This window comes from Acomys minous (genome assembly GCF_964271855.1).
Source record: "Acomys minous genome assembly, chromosome: 12".
Taxonomy (NCBI): domain Eukaryota; kingdom Metazoa; phylum Chordata; class Mammalia; order Rodentia; family Muridae; genus Acomys; species Acomys minous.
The window spans coordinates 12,673,882-12,690,519 of NC_140493.1; the positions used below are offsets into that span (position 1 = coordinate 12,673,882).

At 40.8% G+C, this 16,638-nt stretch overlaps 1 protein-coding gene and 1 long non-coding RNA gene across 5 annotated transcripts in view; one reads left to right on the top strand and one right to left on the bottom strand.

The window, feature by feature from the left end:
• Positions 1-4,862: 4,862 nt before the first annotated feature.
• ALG10 (ALG10 alpha-1,2-glucosyltransferase) lies at positions 4,863-15,791 on the bottom strand. Of its 4 annotated transcripts, XR_014783463.1 has the most exons (5): positions 14,904-15,791; positions 13,444-13,641; positions 11,234-11,681; positions 10,575-10,673; positions 4,863-6,133 (listed from the first exon to the last, which is right to left on the bottom strand). XR_014783463.1 is itself a non-coding variant. In XM_084802942.1 (4 exons), exons 1-4 carry the CDS (start codon positions 15,072-15,074, stop codon positions 10,654-10,656), a joined length of 837 nt encoding a protein of 278 aa, XP_084659068.1. In that variant the 5' UTR covers positions 15,075-15,791; the 3' UTR covers positions 5,867-10,653. The 4 variants fall into 4 exon arrangements, 2 of the variants coding, with proteins under 2 accessions (XP_084659068.1, XP_084659067.1); XR_014783464.1 differs by having other exon boundaries at positions 10,575-11,681; positions 14,904-15,790; XM_084802942.1 differs by having other exon boundaries at positions 5,867-10,673.
• The window catches only part of LOC311609692, a 572,880-nt gene continuing 561,110 nt past the window's right edge, over positions 4,869-16,638 (top strand). Inside the window, exon 1 of the long non-coding RNA XR_014783469.1 lies at positions 4,869-5,054. This is a non-coding gene — a long non-coding RNA (uncharacterized lncRNA). The remainder of the gene's footprint in view (positions 5,055-16,638) is intronic.

A 16,638-nucleotide genomic window follows, 5' to 3' on the forward strand; every position in this document is an offset into this window, starting at 1 on the left:
ACATGGGCACTGACAACCACTTTTGGGTCTCTGAAAGAGCAGCAAGTGCTCTTAACCACTGACTCATCTCTATATTCCAAATATAAGATAGTTGTAAGGCCTTTATTTCTCATGATCGTTTTTCTCCTACTCAAATTTTTATTTGCTCCTTTTATTCTCCTGATAACCAGAAAATCCTGAAGCTAATTGTTTTCCAACTCCTGAGTGGATGGGTTGGAGAGATGGCTAAGCAGTTGAGAGCACTTGCTGCTCTTGCAAAGGACCAGAGTTCGATTCCTAGCACCCATGTTGGGTATTTCACAACTACCTGTAATTACTGCTTCAAGAGAAGTGACATCTTCATGGACATGTTCACACATGTGACACACACATGCTCACACACATACTTTAAATAAACAATTTTAAAATTGTTCCTGAATCGAACACTGCCCAAAAGTTGCCAAAAGTATAAATGTATTTCAAATCCACGAATTTTCCAGAGAGGATGCTCATAAAGTGCTCTCTTACAACATTGATTTTTTTTTCCTGGAAAGGGACTATGGAAAAAAATTGGAGATAATCTTTGCTATGGGCCCAAATACTAGATCCTCCATGTTCACTGACTCTCATTCCCAGAGAGAACATCCTTGCACTGGACCTGGTTCTGGCACTGAGCAGTAGGAGCAGCTTCTGTAAATTACATCTATTATATGAATGTCTCTCATAGTTCCTGTGAGAATTAGATTAATAATGAGAACCCATAGAGAAGAGGCTGGCACATAGCAGACACTACTCATTGATGGTTACAGATGATAGCAAGCTTCCTGGACTCCAGATTGAGACTAAACCTCAGTCCTCCTCTTCCTCTCTGCAATACTAGCTAAGTAGATAAACTCTGCCTGCAGGTGCCCTGCTGGTCACATCTGCTGCAACAAGACTCAGCCTGGCCAAGAGAGCAAAGAGGAGCAGAGAGCAGGGACACCATGCCGAGAGCCAGTTTTAGACATGAGGTCCAGGAAACTGTTAGGCTATTAAATACCTTCCATCTTCCAATAATTTTCTTCCGTAATTAGGGCTATTTTTTTTTTACATGATTTAAAACGAGTAGATCTTTCTTGAAATGTGGAACCAACTGGGCAAAGCAAGTGGACAGACTGCAAGCTCACTTGTGGCATTCAGCTTCGTGGGCTTCAGGGCTGCACAAGTTTATTCGACCAGCCCTTTACCGGAGAATCCTCTGAGATGGGAGAAGGAAGAAGAGTGGCACAGGAGAGACTAAAGAGAGTGGAGAAAGAAGGGGGAACCACAGAGGAATGGGGAAGTGTGTGGCTCTAGGATAAACAAGTGGCTTTTGTTTACCACCCATGTCTGACTTCAGAATTCCCAAATCATTTGTAAGGAGACTCAAAAAAAAATGTAGAAATGAAATTGATCATTTCAGTAAAAGTAGACTCACAGGGTACTACTTGGCACAAGAATACAACTTGGCCCCCATGTCCCCAGAAAATGCTGTTAGTTTTGAATAACAGAGAAAGAACCCAACTTACATATATTATTAAGGACATTTTTAGAAGATCAAAGCCAGAAATTTAAATGCCTAATGCCATTTCAGGACTATGTGTAAATATGTATGTATAACATGTGCAAAAACATGTATGTATCCAACTCTTTGCTAAGAAAGCCAGTGTTTAAAGCACTTATAATGCCCAAAGAGAAAAATTGTGGATTCTGCTAACTAGTGAAGTCTACCCTTCTAAAGCAAAGGTCAAGGACATGGCTGAATTGTTGCTCTCTTATTCATGATGATTGGAATCCCATGACTCAATGTGTTATACTGCTGTGTGAAGCAAATGCCTAAACGTGTTTGATTTTTCTCAGTCAATGGGAATAATAATAACAACAGAATTCTATGATAGAACCACATATTGACATGAGGCATTATAACTTCTTAATCATGGAGAATGAGAGGTAACTATGATTATCTGATTCAGCCTGTACTGAAAAAGAAAAAGGGCCGTCAACATCCGTGACAACAGAAAAGGTCAACTGAACGATTTAAATTTTCTCAGCCTGACAACTAGAAAAGATGCCCAAGACTGCCATCTGGAGGGAAAGGTAGAGCAATGCACCTTAGAAATCAAATTCCCAAACCATCATTGAAAGTTGCCTATCGCTGTGACTTTCGCTGAGAAATTACTGGAACAAGAATCTGTTGCATACATGCCGTAGAAGCAGAGAGAATGTAGTTTGTCGGCCATATTGCAGCCTCCTTCTACAATATGGTGGACTCATTCCTCCCCAAGTGCCTCCCACGTGAGATATTATCATGTACAAGGGAGTTCCGAGTCATCACTGTGGACAAACAGTATGCTTCATTGGAGTAGTTTTTTTTTTTTCTGTATTACAAAGAGGGACAGTCTTATAGCCAAAGCAAAGCTTTCTAAGTGGTGCTATTTTAAGCTTACTGACAGAGATCCCCTTCCATAAGTTTTCCAGGTTCAAGGTCTGATAACATCTCAGATACTTCCCTAGTTTGCTTTAGGTTGCTGTTATAAACACCATGGTCAGAAGCAAGTTGGGGAGGAAATGGTTTACTTCATCTTAGAATTGAAGTCCAGCATGAAGGAGGTCAGGATAGGAGCTCAAGGCAGGAACCTGGAGGCAGGAGCTGGAGGAGAGGCCACGGAGGAATGTGGCTTACTGGCTTGCTCCTTCTGGCTTCTTCAGGCTGCTTTCTTACACAGCCCAGGACCACCAGGGCACCACTTAACCAAGGCTGAGCCCTCCCACATCAATCACCAATCAAGAAAATGAACCTGTGGTAGTTTGAATAGGAATGGCCCCCAAAGTCTCATGTGTTTCAATACTTGGTCCATAGAAAGTGGTACTATTATTAGGATGCGTGGTCTTGTTGGAGATGTGACCTTGAGGGGAAAGTGTGCTTCCGTCACTTCTGTCGCCTGCCCGGATAGAGACCTCTCAGCTCCTTCTCTAGCGCCACAGCTGCCTGCACAGTGCCTGCCTCACGCCATGGTGATAACGGCCTAAGCCTCCGGAACTGCAAGCCAGCTCCAATCAAATGTTCTTCTTTAGAAGAGCTGCTGTGGTCATGGTCTCTCTTCCCAGTAACAAAACGTTAAGTAAGACAGAAAACCACAGGCCAATTTAATGGAGCCATTTTTTTCCATTGAGTTTCCCCTCTTCCTAGATGACTCTAGCTTGTATCAAGTTGACAAGAAAACTAACTAGCACAGATCCCTTGAAATGTATTTAATCTCAAGGCACTGTAAATAACAGAGGCATGACTTAGAGTCAAAATTCCAAGTGAGGCTGTTTGTTCATTATCTCTCAGACTGTAACCGACAGATAAACTGTTAGAACAAATTTGATGTTATACTTGTTTCTCTTCAAAATCTTTCTGGGAAAAGGAAGAAGGAATGGCCCCAAACAAACCCTAATTTGGAGCATGTTTCCCTCAGGTATTGGTCCCACCACTAAGAATAATAAGATTGGGGAAGGGGCGTACAGAGCAGTTTCATCCACCTTGTTTTAACTGAAACTTGTCTATCCTTTCTCAAATAATAAACATTTCCTCCACACTACACTTCCCAGGCAGTCCTATGCGATGTGCGCCCTCCACAGTTACTTTCTGACTAAAGTTAACTTCACATGTGGTCATGGATAAAGCAGACTCTTTAGGTTTGTCAGTACCTAAACAGTACCCCAATACAGTACCCCAGTTTGTCTGATTGCAGGAAGCTGTAGGCATAACTTTTAAGAAATGTCCTCTGGTGGGGAAAAAATACACACACACACACACACACACACACACACACACACACACACACACGACCATTATACAGGAATTATAGTGAAAGGAACTCAAGGAATGGAACAAAGGGGTCATAATGACCACTCAAACCTATTTTCACTGCTATCTTTAGTAGCTAAATCATATATAAATAACAGTGAGGAAAAGAAGTTGTTCATTCCCAAAGTGAACCGAATTCTAAAACTGTCTGCCATTACCCTCCTTTCCCGGTCCCTGTGGTACCCATGGCTCCACTGGCCACAGCAATGGAGACGTGGTCCTTGTCTTCAGCTGTGAGCTCCAAACTCATCCACAATCATGCAGATGGTCTTGATTAAACTCAATGGGTCTCAGAAAGGTATGAACACAGTAAAGGTGGGAGGAGACTAACAGCAATCAATGCACTTTACATACATAAGAAATTGACACTCAATACATTATATTTCAAAAGAATTTACTGGATGGCCCCACATTTATATACCATGTCCCAAAGGTACCTAAATAATGAGAAAGGTGAAATGATTAATGTTGTGACAGAATTTAAGACTACCAAAACAGCTGTAAACAGATAGCATCCTGGAAGACGCAGAGGACAGACCCCCAAATCTGTGTAGTAAGTCTTTGCGAACCTCCTAGCAGGGCTTGAGGGGAAAGTCCGTGCTCAAGAAGAACGAAATCACAGAAGTATTTATCTCTTCACAATGGCCAAACGCCAAGGTTAGAGTCTTTCCAAGGTAGAGGAGTTGGTAAATGCTAAGCTTTCTATGGACCTAGACTAACAAAGAAACTAAGCCAGAAGTGGTATGACCATCCAGTAACTTGACTGACCAGTTATTATGAAATTATAAGTAAATTATGGATACCCAAGGTAGAGATGGGCACTAATACAGATACTTAAAACAAATTCACTCCTTTTGTTTCAAGACCAGTTTAAAGTTGGGTAGGAAAGTGGCTTGAGGTAGAGTGGACAGAAGGAGAACTTAGCCCTCAGTGTGAACTAAGAGCATGTTGAGAGGGCACAATGTGTTATAAAATGAATTCATTTACCAATAAAATAAATATATTGAACAAATTACTTTAAAAGCTTTTTATTCTTATAAATAGGTTTATTCAGGGGCTTAAATGACATGAATCACAACTTTAGAGTCAAACATCTGCAGTTTTTAATGTAACAAAATGTAAAACCTTAAAAAACATATTTAAAACATATATTCACAGATTTAAAATAAAGACCAAATTCTCTCAGAAAGAATCACAGATCATTGTAAAACACCCATTAATCTCCAAATAGGAATCTTTTTGAAAATGCAGGTTTTAAGGAACTACATCTCTATTTGATATAAAAAATCTTGGCTTCCTTGTATATGTATCTTAATAGGGCTGCAAACGTCAGCCTGGGTTGTAGATTTTGTGTTCACACAACAATCTGAGGCAGCGATGACACAATGGAAGAAGAAAGATTGTCTGCTCTACAAGAGCTAGTTTGTGCCTCACTTGTCTGAGTTGGAAAAGTAGCTAGTGTATATTTTCCAGGGCCATTTTTTTTTCCTAAATTGTTACAAAAGTGAAGGTAGGTTAAGTGTCCTTTTCCCGTCCTTCAGTCAACTGCATGCTGCTACCCCAGGGATTCTTCCCAGGCTGCCTTCTCAGAAACCCAAACTCAACCAGATACTTTGTAACATTAGACAGATCACCTCTCTCTGCTTAGTTCCCCCATGAGTTAACCCAAGAGAACAACTGAGATACAGCCAGACAGAAGTAGAAGGTACAGGCGGTTTCCAAACCCATTACTACTATCGAAACAACTCCAGAATCTGTGAGGTGAACAATTCCAGGGCAGGGCATGTTGGCTTACATCATCTGAGACATAATTATGAAACAAATGGCTTTGTCTTTACATTTACCTTCACTTCATGTAATTCAGGAAACATTTTCAATCACAGTATGAGCAGGGCTGAGGCTATGGCTCAGCTGGTAGCATCCTTGCCTGGCAGGCTTGGAGTCCTGTGTTTGATATGAGCAGGGCTGAGGCTATGGCTCTGCTGGTGGCATCCTTGCCTGGCAGGCTTGGAGTCCTGTGTTTGATATGAGCAGGGCTGAGGCTATGGCTCAGCTGGTAGCATCCTTGCCTGGCAGGCTTGGAGTCCTGTGTTTGATATGAGCAGGGCTGAGGCGATGGCTCAGCTGGTGGCATCCTTGCCTGGCAGGCTTGGAGCCCTGTGTTTGACTCTCAGCACTGCATAAACTAGGCATATCCAGAGGTAGAGGCAAAAGAACCAGGAGCTCAAGGTCATTCTTGGCTACATCACAAATTCCATGCTAGCCTGGATTATGAGACCCTTCCTGAAAAATGAATAGCAATAATAAACAAAGGTGGATAATTATAAATCTTTGCCATTCAAAACAATACAAATATAAAGTTTAATCCAGACTAGTAAAAAAATTTAAATGACAAGACTTCAAAATGTAGCACATTGTCATCACCTAGTAAAACACTTCATTTAAATTTTGTATCCACGGTTCTTTCCTATTGATCACTACAGGGAAAACCCACACACATTTTTTATACTGACAAAAACCCACAAATGTATGGAAGATAAATACTGTATTACTGGTACACTGAAATATTATACCACCTTTGGCTAAGTTGTATAACTCAAATTTGTTTCAAAAACAGGATAACAAGAGCTAAATTCCACTTTAATTCAGAAACAAAGCGTATCAAAGGCAGAATAGTTCAAGAGATTCTTGAACTTGACTTACCAAAAAGACATAAAGAACATTAGCTGCAATAAACTCAGACTTAAATGTCAGTTTTTGGGACACCTTGCAAAGATGCTGTATCTACTCTCTCAAGTCACGGAAGCTTTCCTGATGAAAGCTTATTTGGGGGCACTCTATTCCCCTCAAGAGACTAATTAAAAAGAAAATGTGGCTTTTGTGAGCTGAAATCTATTTGTTGATCTCTGATTTCCATTTAAAGCAATGCAGAATGTATAATTATTTCAAGTAACTGTAAGAACTTACTGTTACAGGAGCTATGTTTTTCCAATTAAACACCAAGAATTTGTTTAACAATTTGTTTATAATAAAACCATTTAATAAGCATTTGTCATTTTATTCATGCTCCTTTAAAGTTTCTGACATTTTCAGAAACCTGTAACTTGCACACTAACGTGTCGTGAGAGGTTTGACTAGTACAGAGTGGAGACCTCGTTCTGTATTTTCTCTTAACGAATTTTGATAGTGAGGCACAACAGCAAAAGTTCACAGCTTTAGCATGTTCAATTACAAGTGGAATGGACTTCGGAGATCCACCAGGGACCATGGCATTCAGCTTCTCCACCATGACATCACACGCATGTGAGAGGGGTCAGGTGATCCGCATATATATTGGGATAAAGATAAAGGTGACTACTGTAAGTCATTATTTTGTTCTTGCTGATCTTGAACAGGACAATGGTAAACACAGGGCTCAAGTGAACTGAACTGATCAAGTTTCTGAATGCAAATTCAATATAATATTTACTACGTTTTTGAAAAATATACCCTAACTACTTTTGCTTTAATGGTGTCTAAGAAACTAACAGTACAAAGAAATTACCACTAATCAATATTTCATTTTAAAATAATATAAAGATATTATTGGATTACCAAATTACCACAAAACTTACTTTTTTGGAAGTTTTATAACTTCCAAACATTATGAAATTTAGTGCTGGGCTCATGGATATATTAAAAATATGCCACCAGTATATTGTATTTATATATTATTTCTCAACAACATATTGCCATTGGATTCAAATATATAAAAAACACCCAAGGAAAAGTAAGTAAATCCTCCCAAGACCTAAAACAACTAAACACAAGATGTCTCTAACTGGTTGAAATTTCATGATGAAAGTATCACAAATCACCAAAACTTGTTATCATTGTCGAATGACTTATTTTAAATTGGAGGATTGAAATCATACCCTAGTTGCAGAGAGTACATGCATAACAAAATGCATGTTTGCACTAATCACTACAGAAAATAACATTCAGAAAACAGGTAAAACAGGGGTCAAGATGGCTCTCAGTGTAAAACACAATTTACTTCCTAAGACTAGGTTGGTTGTATAGTACTCTTCTAGGATATGTTTCCTTGTATGCTAAAATTCCATTCAAAATACACTGACCCAGCACACACCACACGGCATGTTTCCGAGCTTTCTGGATCTATAGTAGGGCAGGAGTCTCTGTTGAATCAAGGTAAGACTCTCAGCAGACACTAACTAGAGTTCAGACATAACATCCTCATATGCGATTAGGAACACACAGCTCTCCTTCAACAATTTGTCTTTTTATTCTGGCACTAAAATCAAGTATATTTTTTTCTGTAATCTTACTTTAATTTCCTCCATGAAAAATATTATGTACATTACACTTGTCAACTACCTAAAGAAGTTCCAGTTGCTTCAAAGATAATGCTTTCTAATAAACAGGATCAGTTTTTAATCTGCATATACTTTGAACTGGACCTAAAATGTATGTTTACTCTATAGGAACTGTAAATTACAACTATGAATCCCTTCTCTCCTCTCTAGACAATTATGATGGGCATGTCAAGCCAGTTAAGTTTACACAAGAAATAAGCCATATCTTAACCTATCCACTAGAAATAAATACACTGTTTACAGTGGGTATTTTATAACAGGATAAATACAGATGACTGTGAGAACAAGTTTCGCTTATAAGATTGTGCAGTAGGTATAAAGTACAAGACACTATTTCCACATCACTTACTGAGATGCAGCCAGAAAAGGAGTACATATGGAAAGCATAAATGTGAGCCAGTACACTGCACACAAACGTTTAAGAACGTATCTGAGAATGATCATCTATGCCTACGGATTTTCACAGAACAGAACTAGGCCTTCTCATGAGACACTCAAATATCCTATTGGGAGATCGACAGACTGCAGGGCTCCACAAGCCCTTCAACGGGTGACACGTATTTTCTAAGTCACTTTTTAGGATTTTTAACTTAATTATGTGAGGGTGGTGGGGTTATGTGTAAGTAAGAACTGGTGACTGCAACTGCAGGAGCCAGAGGCCTACAATTCCCAGAGGTGGAACTGAAAGTGGTGTGTGCTGCCCTATATAGGGGCTAGGAACCACACTGGGGTCTCCTGCAAGGGTGGTTGTGATTTAAACCACTGAAACTCTTATAATCACTTACTAACCAATAAATCCTATTAATTCTAATAAAAAACTTAATCTTTAAAAAAGTGAAAGCAGAGTTAGAATTTACATTTGTATAAGCAAGGGTTTCTCCAAGTGAAATGATTTAAGAGATGACTCTTTTATTTTAAACAACCAAAGATGAAACAACCTGCTGCGTGGAATTTATTTCTCTCACATATTCATTTAGTTACAAAGATTGAGAAATTTACCAAGTGACCATCTTCTTGTCAGCTGCCCAATAACGTTTAACCAAGCATCTACCTTAAAAGCATCAACATGTATCAGTTTTTCAATCATAGTGAAAAATAAATAGCACCTTTTAACTCATGGCATTCTGAAATGCCAAGTCCTATTTCCAATACTTTATGAAAGTGGTATAAAATATCAGTATCTCCCTCTCTGCCTGTAGACCTGCCAGAAGTGACTCAACACTTAAACTAAAAGGAAACAGGGCTTTGACAGCAGTCTCCTTCCATCACATGGGACAGAGTCCTACCCTCCTGACAGCAGAATGCTGGATTGAAGGACCCCATCCCCCAGTGTTGCGAGAGACAAAAGCCCTAGACTAGGAGCACCAGACAGCCACTGCTTTATTCAATTGCACGTATTTGCAATTTCGGTTTCTTAAGACTTAGTTCTCTATCATAATAAATCCATCATGAAAAGATAAGTGGAGTATGCTTTCTGATCTGGTAACAGCTCAGTCACAGCGGAGACAGTCCTACAAAGACAAGCAGACTGGAGGGATCTATCTAAAAATAAGGCTCTCTAAGCAGTTGCTGGGGTGAGCTGAGCAGGGACAATGGACTCTAATCTTCTGAAGGAATGAGCTCTCCTAACATTCGAGCTTAGGTGCTGCCTGTAAGTATGTGAGAAAAAACTTTTAAGCCACAAGGTTTGGGGTCAGTTTTGTACAGGAGCCCTGGGTAACGAACAGAACAATGCACTTCAGAAAGATTACCTATAAAAGGTGTTGTAGTCAACACAGTTTCTCTTTGGCCTGCATAAACTTCAAATAGGAATTAGTTCAAATGGCTTCATCATTTCTGTATTCTGAACGAAAAAACTTGATTCCTAGATAGACATGCCAAAGCCTCTAGTTCATGATTTGCCATGTCTGTAAATCTAGTCTAATTTAAGATCAGAACTATATTTACTGCAGTATCTGGCAACTGTACTTAGAAATATGTCAGGATCATTTGTAAAAGGTTCTTTACTGTTCTTTACAGAACAGGAAAATTGTTCCTAGTACTGCGGAGCTTGCCTGGTCTTCTAAACACACACACACACACACACACACACACACACACACACACACACACACACACACACACAGAGAAAAGCTCCCCAAACACACACCACACACCACACACACACACACACACACACACACACACACACACACACACACACGAAAGCTCCCCAAACCTGAGAAGCTGGAAGCAGAAAGCGCTTCAAGAGGACTGTACGGAACTTTATTCATAGTCACGCTTTAGGCTGGTCTCCCACTTAACTCTTTTCATTTAATTTCCCTAAAAGGAATCCCACTTGTACTTACCCAGTTACTTGTTGTAGAAATAGGCTTTTAAAGTTCAAGATATTCCTGCCATTACCACATAAACCTCTGAATGTCCTGATTATTGGGCCACTGAAAAGTCTTGTTCAGAAAGATATAGAAAGTTAGAAAATTAACAACTGTATAGCAACTCAATTCACAAACAAGTCTGGATATGGGTGGCAGAGGTATGTTAAGCCTATAAATAATGTACGGTAAAATAAAGTAACGAAATTCTAGTAGTTTCTGAGGAACTGTAGAAGTAACCAAGCAGACAAAAAACATTAAATTCCAGAAAATTGATTTTGATTTCAAAGAATCAGCTATAGCCCAACCAGCAAACACGTAGGCTGGAACTAATAAATATTTCACAATTTCGTGTCTCTGAAATACTCTCTTCCACACATAGAATGTGTAGTGTCTATTGTCTGCCAGTAAATACTTATGGACATAAGTGAATTTCCAAACAAAAAACATTGAGACTAAGGTAATCATAAAAAACTGAACTCTACGTTTCCAAACTAAGCTAAGAAATGCCTTGACTTTGGAAGGAGAAAGTAGGTGGGGGAAGGAAAAGAAAGCAGTGAACGAGAAAAAGTAGAACAGCTGAGGGACGTGAAGACAGGCTTCGTGACTACTCCGATCACCAATAACTATCCCACCATTAACTGCCACAAAAACCAAAAACGCCGAGAGCAGGAGCGCGTAGGGCCAGGTGAGAAGGAAAAGCACGCTCAGGTTCTTAAATGACATGGAATACACCAGAAGAAACCGAACAACTCGTCCGAGCTCTGAAAGCGGCCCCTTAGCTGGGGGGAGCCTCTCTTCCTTCTTCTTCTGCAGCTCGGTCTTCCAAGCCTCACTTAGCCTCTGTGCGATGACGTGTCCCGCACAGAAGGCGACCCAGATGATATTGGTCTGGCGAAACATGAAGCCACAGAATCCAAGCAAGGCTGAAGTCCTGTGATTGCCGTAAAGACACATCAGATAAGCAAAAAGAGTGAAGAACACAGACCCAGCTTCTGTATAATAAAGGAAGTTGAAAAAATAGAGGGTCGGAAATACTGCTAGGGTTAATGTTGACAAGATCCTCTGGATACTTGAAGAAGCCTTAAGGGAAAAAGAAAAAAAAATATTTTTAGGATAAAATAAATATACTATTTTAGCTGAATTAATAGGGACATTTATTTAGAAACTCACTGAAGTTTAATTTAAATGAACTGCACTTCTGGCTTTGCAACGCCATGTATAACATACTTCCGGTAACTGTTAGTTACATTAAGCATCTTGGAAGCCACTGAAATAATGAGGTGCAACTCCTAATAGCTTAACATCTTTGACAAGACACTGGACTAAGAGACATGGGAACGCTGAGAGGACTGGAACACAGTACAGATGTGGACAGCTGTGCTACCTTGATTATGTCTTAGCCACCCAACCCTTTAAGGACAGCCTCTGAATCTCCACACTAGAGACAACTGAAATGTGCAAACAGTATTAATTACCCTGCCCAATATCTTACTTTTTGTATGAAAAAATTACAAGGACTTTTCATTTTAAAAAATTAGGGCTACCCTAAACTCAAGTGTCTTTTCCTTTAGCTTTTCTGATGATTTCAGTAGGTGTTTTGAAAGCCTTTGAACTATATTCATTATTTAACTCTATCACACCAAGTCAGACCCTACCCAGCCTTTGTTTCAAGTCCTCCTCAGGCCAGGTGTGGTGGTACACGCCTTTAATCTCAGCACTTGGAGAGCAGAGGCAGGTGGATCTCTGTGAGTTCTGGACCATCTAAACCTGCACAGAGACTATGAGGCCAGCCAGGGCTTCATAGTGAGAACCCATCTCAGTAAATACAGCCAACGCTCCACAACAGCCTGTAAACTTGGCATATATGCTACATCATGTTGCTCTTAAAGATCTTGCGTAGTGTGAATGGTTTTACATAAATTACTCAACAGTGCCAATCGTGTAATTTACAATCATGTAATTAAAATTATTTTTAAAATACTGTAAAAAAAAAATCAAAGAACTCTGTCACAGGTAAGGACGCTTGTGGCTTCACTCCTGCTTCCATCACTGCAACTCATAATCTGTCATTTTACACAGCAGTTCCCTTCGCTGATGCTACTTCTACCAAGACCACCCCCTTCTCTGTCAGTTTATCCGCTCCCTACGACTCACCACAGGTGCCTTCCAAAGCCACCCTGCCCCTTCATTCCCTCAGCTGCAACAGCAGCTCTCTGCTCCTGTCACGTAACCCTATGCCTCCCTCCTTGTCACAATCCACACTGCTGAGGAGACCTTATTACACATTACTGCCATAATTAACATTACTGAGAACCTTAAATAGGTACCAGCCTAAGCACCTTCCATTTACTAAGTCCCTTTACTCTTGATACAAATTCAATGAGACGAAATGTATTATTACTATTTGATATTTAATTTAAATTATTTCAAGTAGATAAAGACATAAAATCACAAAGGGGTAATCTGCTCAAGTTAATTTAAGTAGTGGCCAGGACTGAATTTAAACCCCGGGGCCATCTCTCTTTAAGACTTGCATTATGATATCACACCAAAATCCCTCAGCTAAAATTCATTTCCACTACAGAGGACCTAAATTCCTTAAGAAACCATGGAATTATTTAACTGGTTTCATATACTAACAAATATCTACTTTAGAGTTTCAAATAAAGTCATTCCAGTATTCAAATGCAAGTATCTTCTACATAGAGAGAACTTACATTCAGCTTTATAAAGCACACACAAATGCTAATTGCTGGACATTTTCTTCCACATCTTATAAAGCCAATTCATAACTGTGGGCCTGAGTGCATGGAAACTTGCATAAACTTTATCCCGCACATACCTTGTTTCTGGGCTGTACCTTCCTGAAAAGCAAATACAGTAAGTAGAAGTTGCCAACACTGAAGAGAAGGTTGACAAATCTGAGCATTCCAACGGAGCAGACAACATGTTCAGACCATCCGAGGATCCAGGTGGCAGGCTTGACCACTCCAACTGACACCAGGTACAGGCCAGGCAATGTAGTAATCATAGGATCCCACTTAAAGAGAAAAGGCCATCAAAGAAGCAATCGTGATCACAACTCCATTGGTACAAATATGTCAACAAATCAGGTTTCATGTGTTCCAATAATGGAGAACTTGGAGAGCATATTTTGTGACATAAATTAATTCTGGCAGACTAGATATGTCTAGGTTTTATTTTAAAGGTGTGTGTGCTCACACACCTGAGTATATGTACACGCAACATAAGAATGCAGGTGTCGGGGAAAAGGCAGAAGTAATAAATGGTTAAGAGCAGCTTAATGTGGGTGCAGGGACGTCTGGTGGTCTTTCACAAGAGCAAGAGCTTTCAACCACTGAGCCGCTGGCCTAAGCCCCATTTTAAGAAACAGTTTTGCTCCCTGTCTCAAACCTGTTTGCAATTATTAAGGTATCATCAGCAAGGAACAGACAGCACGTTATAATTTGTTTCTACTTTCTAGGACTTGCTCTTTAGAACACAATCTATTTTGTGACTAAATTGCACAGGCCCTGATTTTACAAACCACATAAGCAATACTAGTTGGAATTTGGTGGCTCTTAAGATATCGAAGTATTTAGAGAGGGTGAGTGAATTACAAGATTTCCAAACACAAAAGTCAGTTTGGGGCTTGTTCTTAGCCTTGATTTACATATTACAACACATCCTGTATTAGAGACTATAATTGTAAGTGATCCTTAAAATGCCAAAGGCTATCAGTAACAGCAACCAAGAAGTCAGGTTATCTTCAACAGACTTCGTATTTCGGAACAGTAACCCATCCTGTGTTTGTGAGAGAGGGGATGCTGCGTTTATCTTTTTATTGTGTATATTTACGTAGTCAAACACACGTGTACACACACACACACACACACTTAATGATGCAATTTAAATAGTTGTCAATATATCCAGACAACACTAAGTTTCTAAAAATATCCAAGGGTAAAGTTAGAGTAAAACTATCACTATGCAGAGGCTCCACTCCGCATCCTAAATACTCAATAGAAAACCTCATGGGTAAGATTTGGGTGGTTTTTTTTTCCCTGCATTTTCAAGGGCCACCTGCGTGTCTCTAGTCTTAGGACTTAGGAAGACAAATTGGTCGATTGCCAAGAGGAGCTGTAATTTGATGTCAGCATTACCTGTTCTCCACGCAGTCACCTAACAAATACGTCATACATCTCGGGGCTAGGTGAAGTCATTACCCAGATCCTATGACGTTTTGAGTCTGGGAGGGCAGACCCGGAAGAGGGAACGGGGCCGGGCCAGCAGGGGACCAACCTGCGACAGGGAGAAGCGGCCCTCGCAGTAGCGCTGCGCCTGCGGCAGGTGGAAGATCTCGTCCATGTAAGGCTCCCGCAGTGCCCGGCTGAAGGCGGAGAAGAGCAGGCAGGACACTAGGAAGGTGCAGCTCAAGGCGGCCGAGAAGTAGTAGCCCTCCAGCTGCGCCATGGCGCGCAGCCGCGGCCCGCGCCCAGCCCCGGGCAGCCCGGAGCGCCGAGCCCGCACGGCGCGCTCAAAAACCGGCGCGCAAGACCTGCCGCGGCCCCGAGAAAGCACGGCCGGGCCGGGACGCAAGGAACGCCGGGAGAGTGTTGGCCGGAAGCACACGGTCACTGGTTCCGGAGTGAAGCATTTATGCAACGCACCGGACGGTTCCCCTGTCAATCACTCTGCTCGGAGCTCTCAGAGTGGCCAGAGCCTGAGGGAGGGGCGGGTCTCGGTTCAGGCGTTTGAAGCGGCTCCCTTCCTGTGCTTTGGAAAGGAAGAGGGTCTTGCGCCCTCTGTTGCTGTCCGGGAAGCAATGAGGGTCTTCTCTTTCTAATGTCCAAGCTCCCAAATTGCATTTGTTTCCAGTTATCGCTGTTCTCCATTGCCAGTGAGATTATTTGCTAGAACCTTCATTACGATTCATTTCATCCCGTCGCCCCTGGCAATAAGGTTGATGGTTTTTAGGTTGAAACAGGTGAACAGCCCTTAGCTGCGAAGAGCCTATTAGTTTACAGGACAGTGTTTTCACATACCCACGCCCGGTGAGATTGAGTTAGCATTCAGAGTTGGTGCGTGTTAAGTGGGGAACACTTCTCTGTGACTATAGTTTTGTTTGTTATTGCCGTGGGTGGTGGGTCACACCTGTAGTCACATCACTTGAGAGTCTGAGGCAGGAGGATTGCTCCTACTTCCAGATCAGCCTGGATCACAGTGGAAGATTCGTCCTTAAAAATAAATAAATAGTAATAGTCATTAGTATTTAGCTCTTCTGTAGTGTGTTCTCCTACAATGTGACCATAAGTATGTTAATGTGTGATATATGGAGTATTTTCGCATGTAGTTTCAAAAGTGGTGCCTCCATGTGTCAAGTTGTAGACTAGGTAGACTTCACATAATCCCTTTACTGTAAGGTTGGAATTGAGACTGAATATTGAAGATATTTGAAAAAAGCTGAAGGTAAGATGTGTTTTGAACATGGTTGGTAAAGTTTTGTAGGAAAAGACTTCTGCTAACTTAGGCTGCTTTTGGCAGCAACACAACACAAAGAAGCTGAGATTTGTTTTAAGTTGTAAACCTCGGAATTGTCAGTTCAGTTCTTTGAGTCATGGACAATTCAACCAATATGGAAAGTTCCTCAAGCGGAACTGGGTGCACCAACTATCCCCCCTCTACGCTTAGAAATAACTGGACTTAAATTCAGGTTTCATGATGACGTGTTATTTAGCTCCCCTCCACCCATAGCTCCCCTTTGATTACTGATTCCATTTTTACACTTACCAACTTGAGATCATTTCTAGATCATTTAGTCTACAATTGACTTCAGACTCAGTTGGCTTGCTCGTTCATGGCCATACACACAATCATGATAATGCATACCATAGAACATAGAAGCTTCTGCCCTTTGCTAGATAGACTAGATGATTTTTTTTTTTATCATGATCAAGGACACAGAGTGGACTTTGGAGCCAAACTGTGACATTGCCTGTTTTTCAGAGTTAGCTTATAAAGGCAAAAAACCCCAATT

What these genes read in the sequence shown, in the direction of transcription:
- ALG10 (XM_084802941.1), bottom strand. Translation starts at nt 15,074, where the DNA reads ATGGCGCAGCTGGAGGGCTACTACTTCTCGGCCGCCTTGAGCTGCACC. An exon ending in GCCGCTTCTCCCTGTCGCAG is followed by an intron (nt 13,642 to 14,903) that starts GTTGGTCCCCTG and finishes TTTCTCTTTAAG; the next exon opens with TGGGATCCTATGATTACTAC. An exon ending in AGGTACAGCCCAGAAACAAG is followed by an intron (nt 11,682 to 13,443) that starts GTATGTGCGGGA and finishes TTTTCCCTTAAG; the next exon opens with GCTTCTTCAAGTATCCAGAG.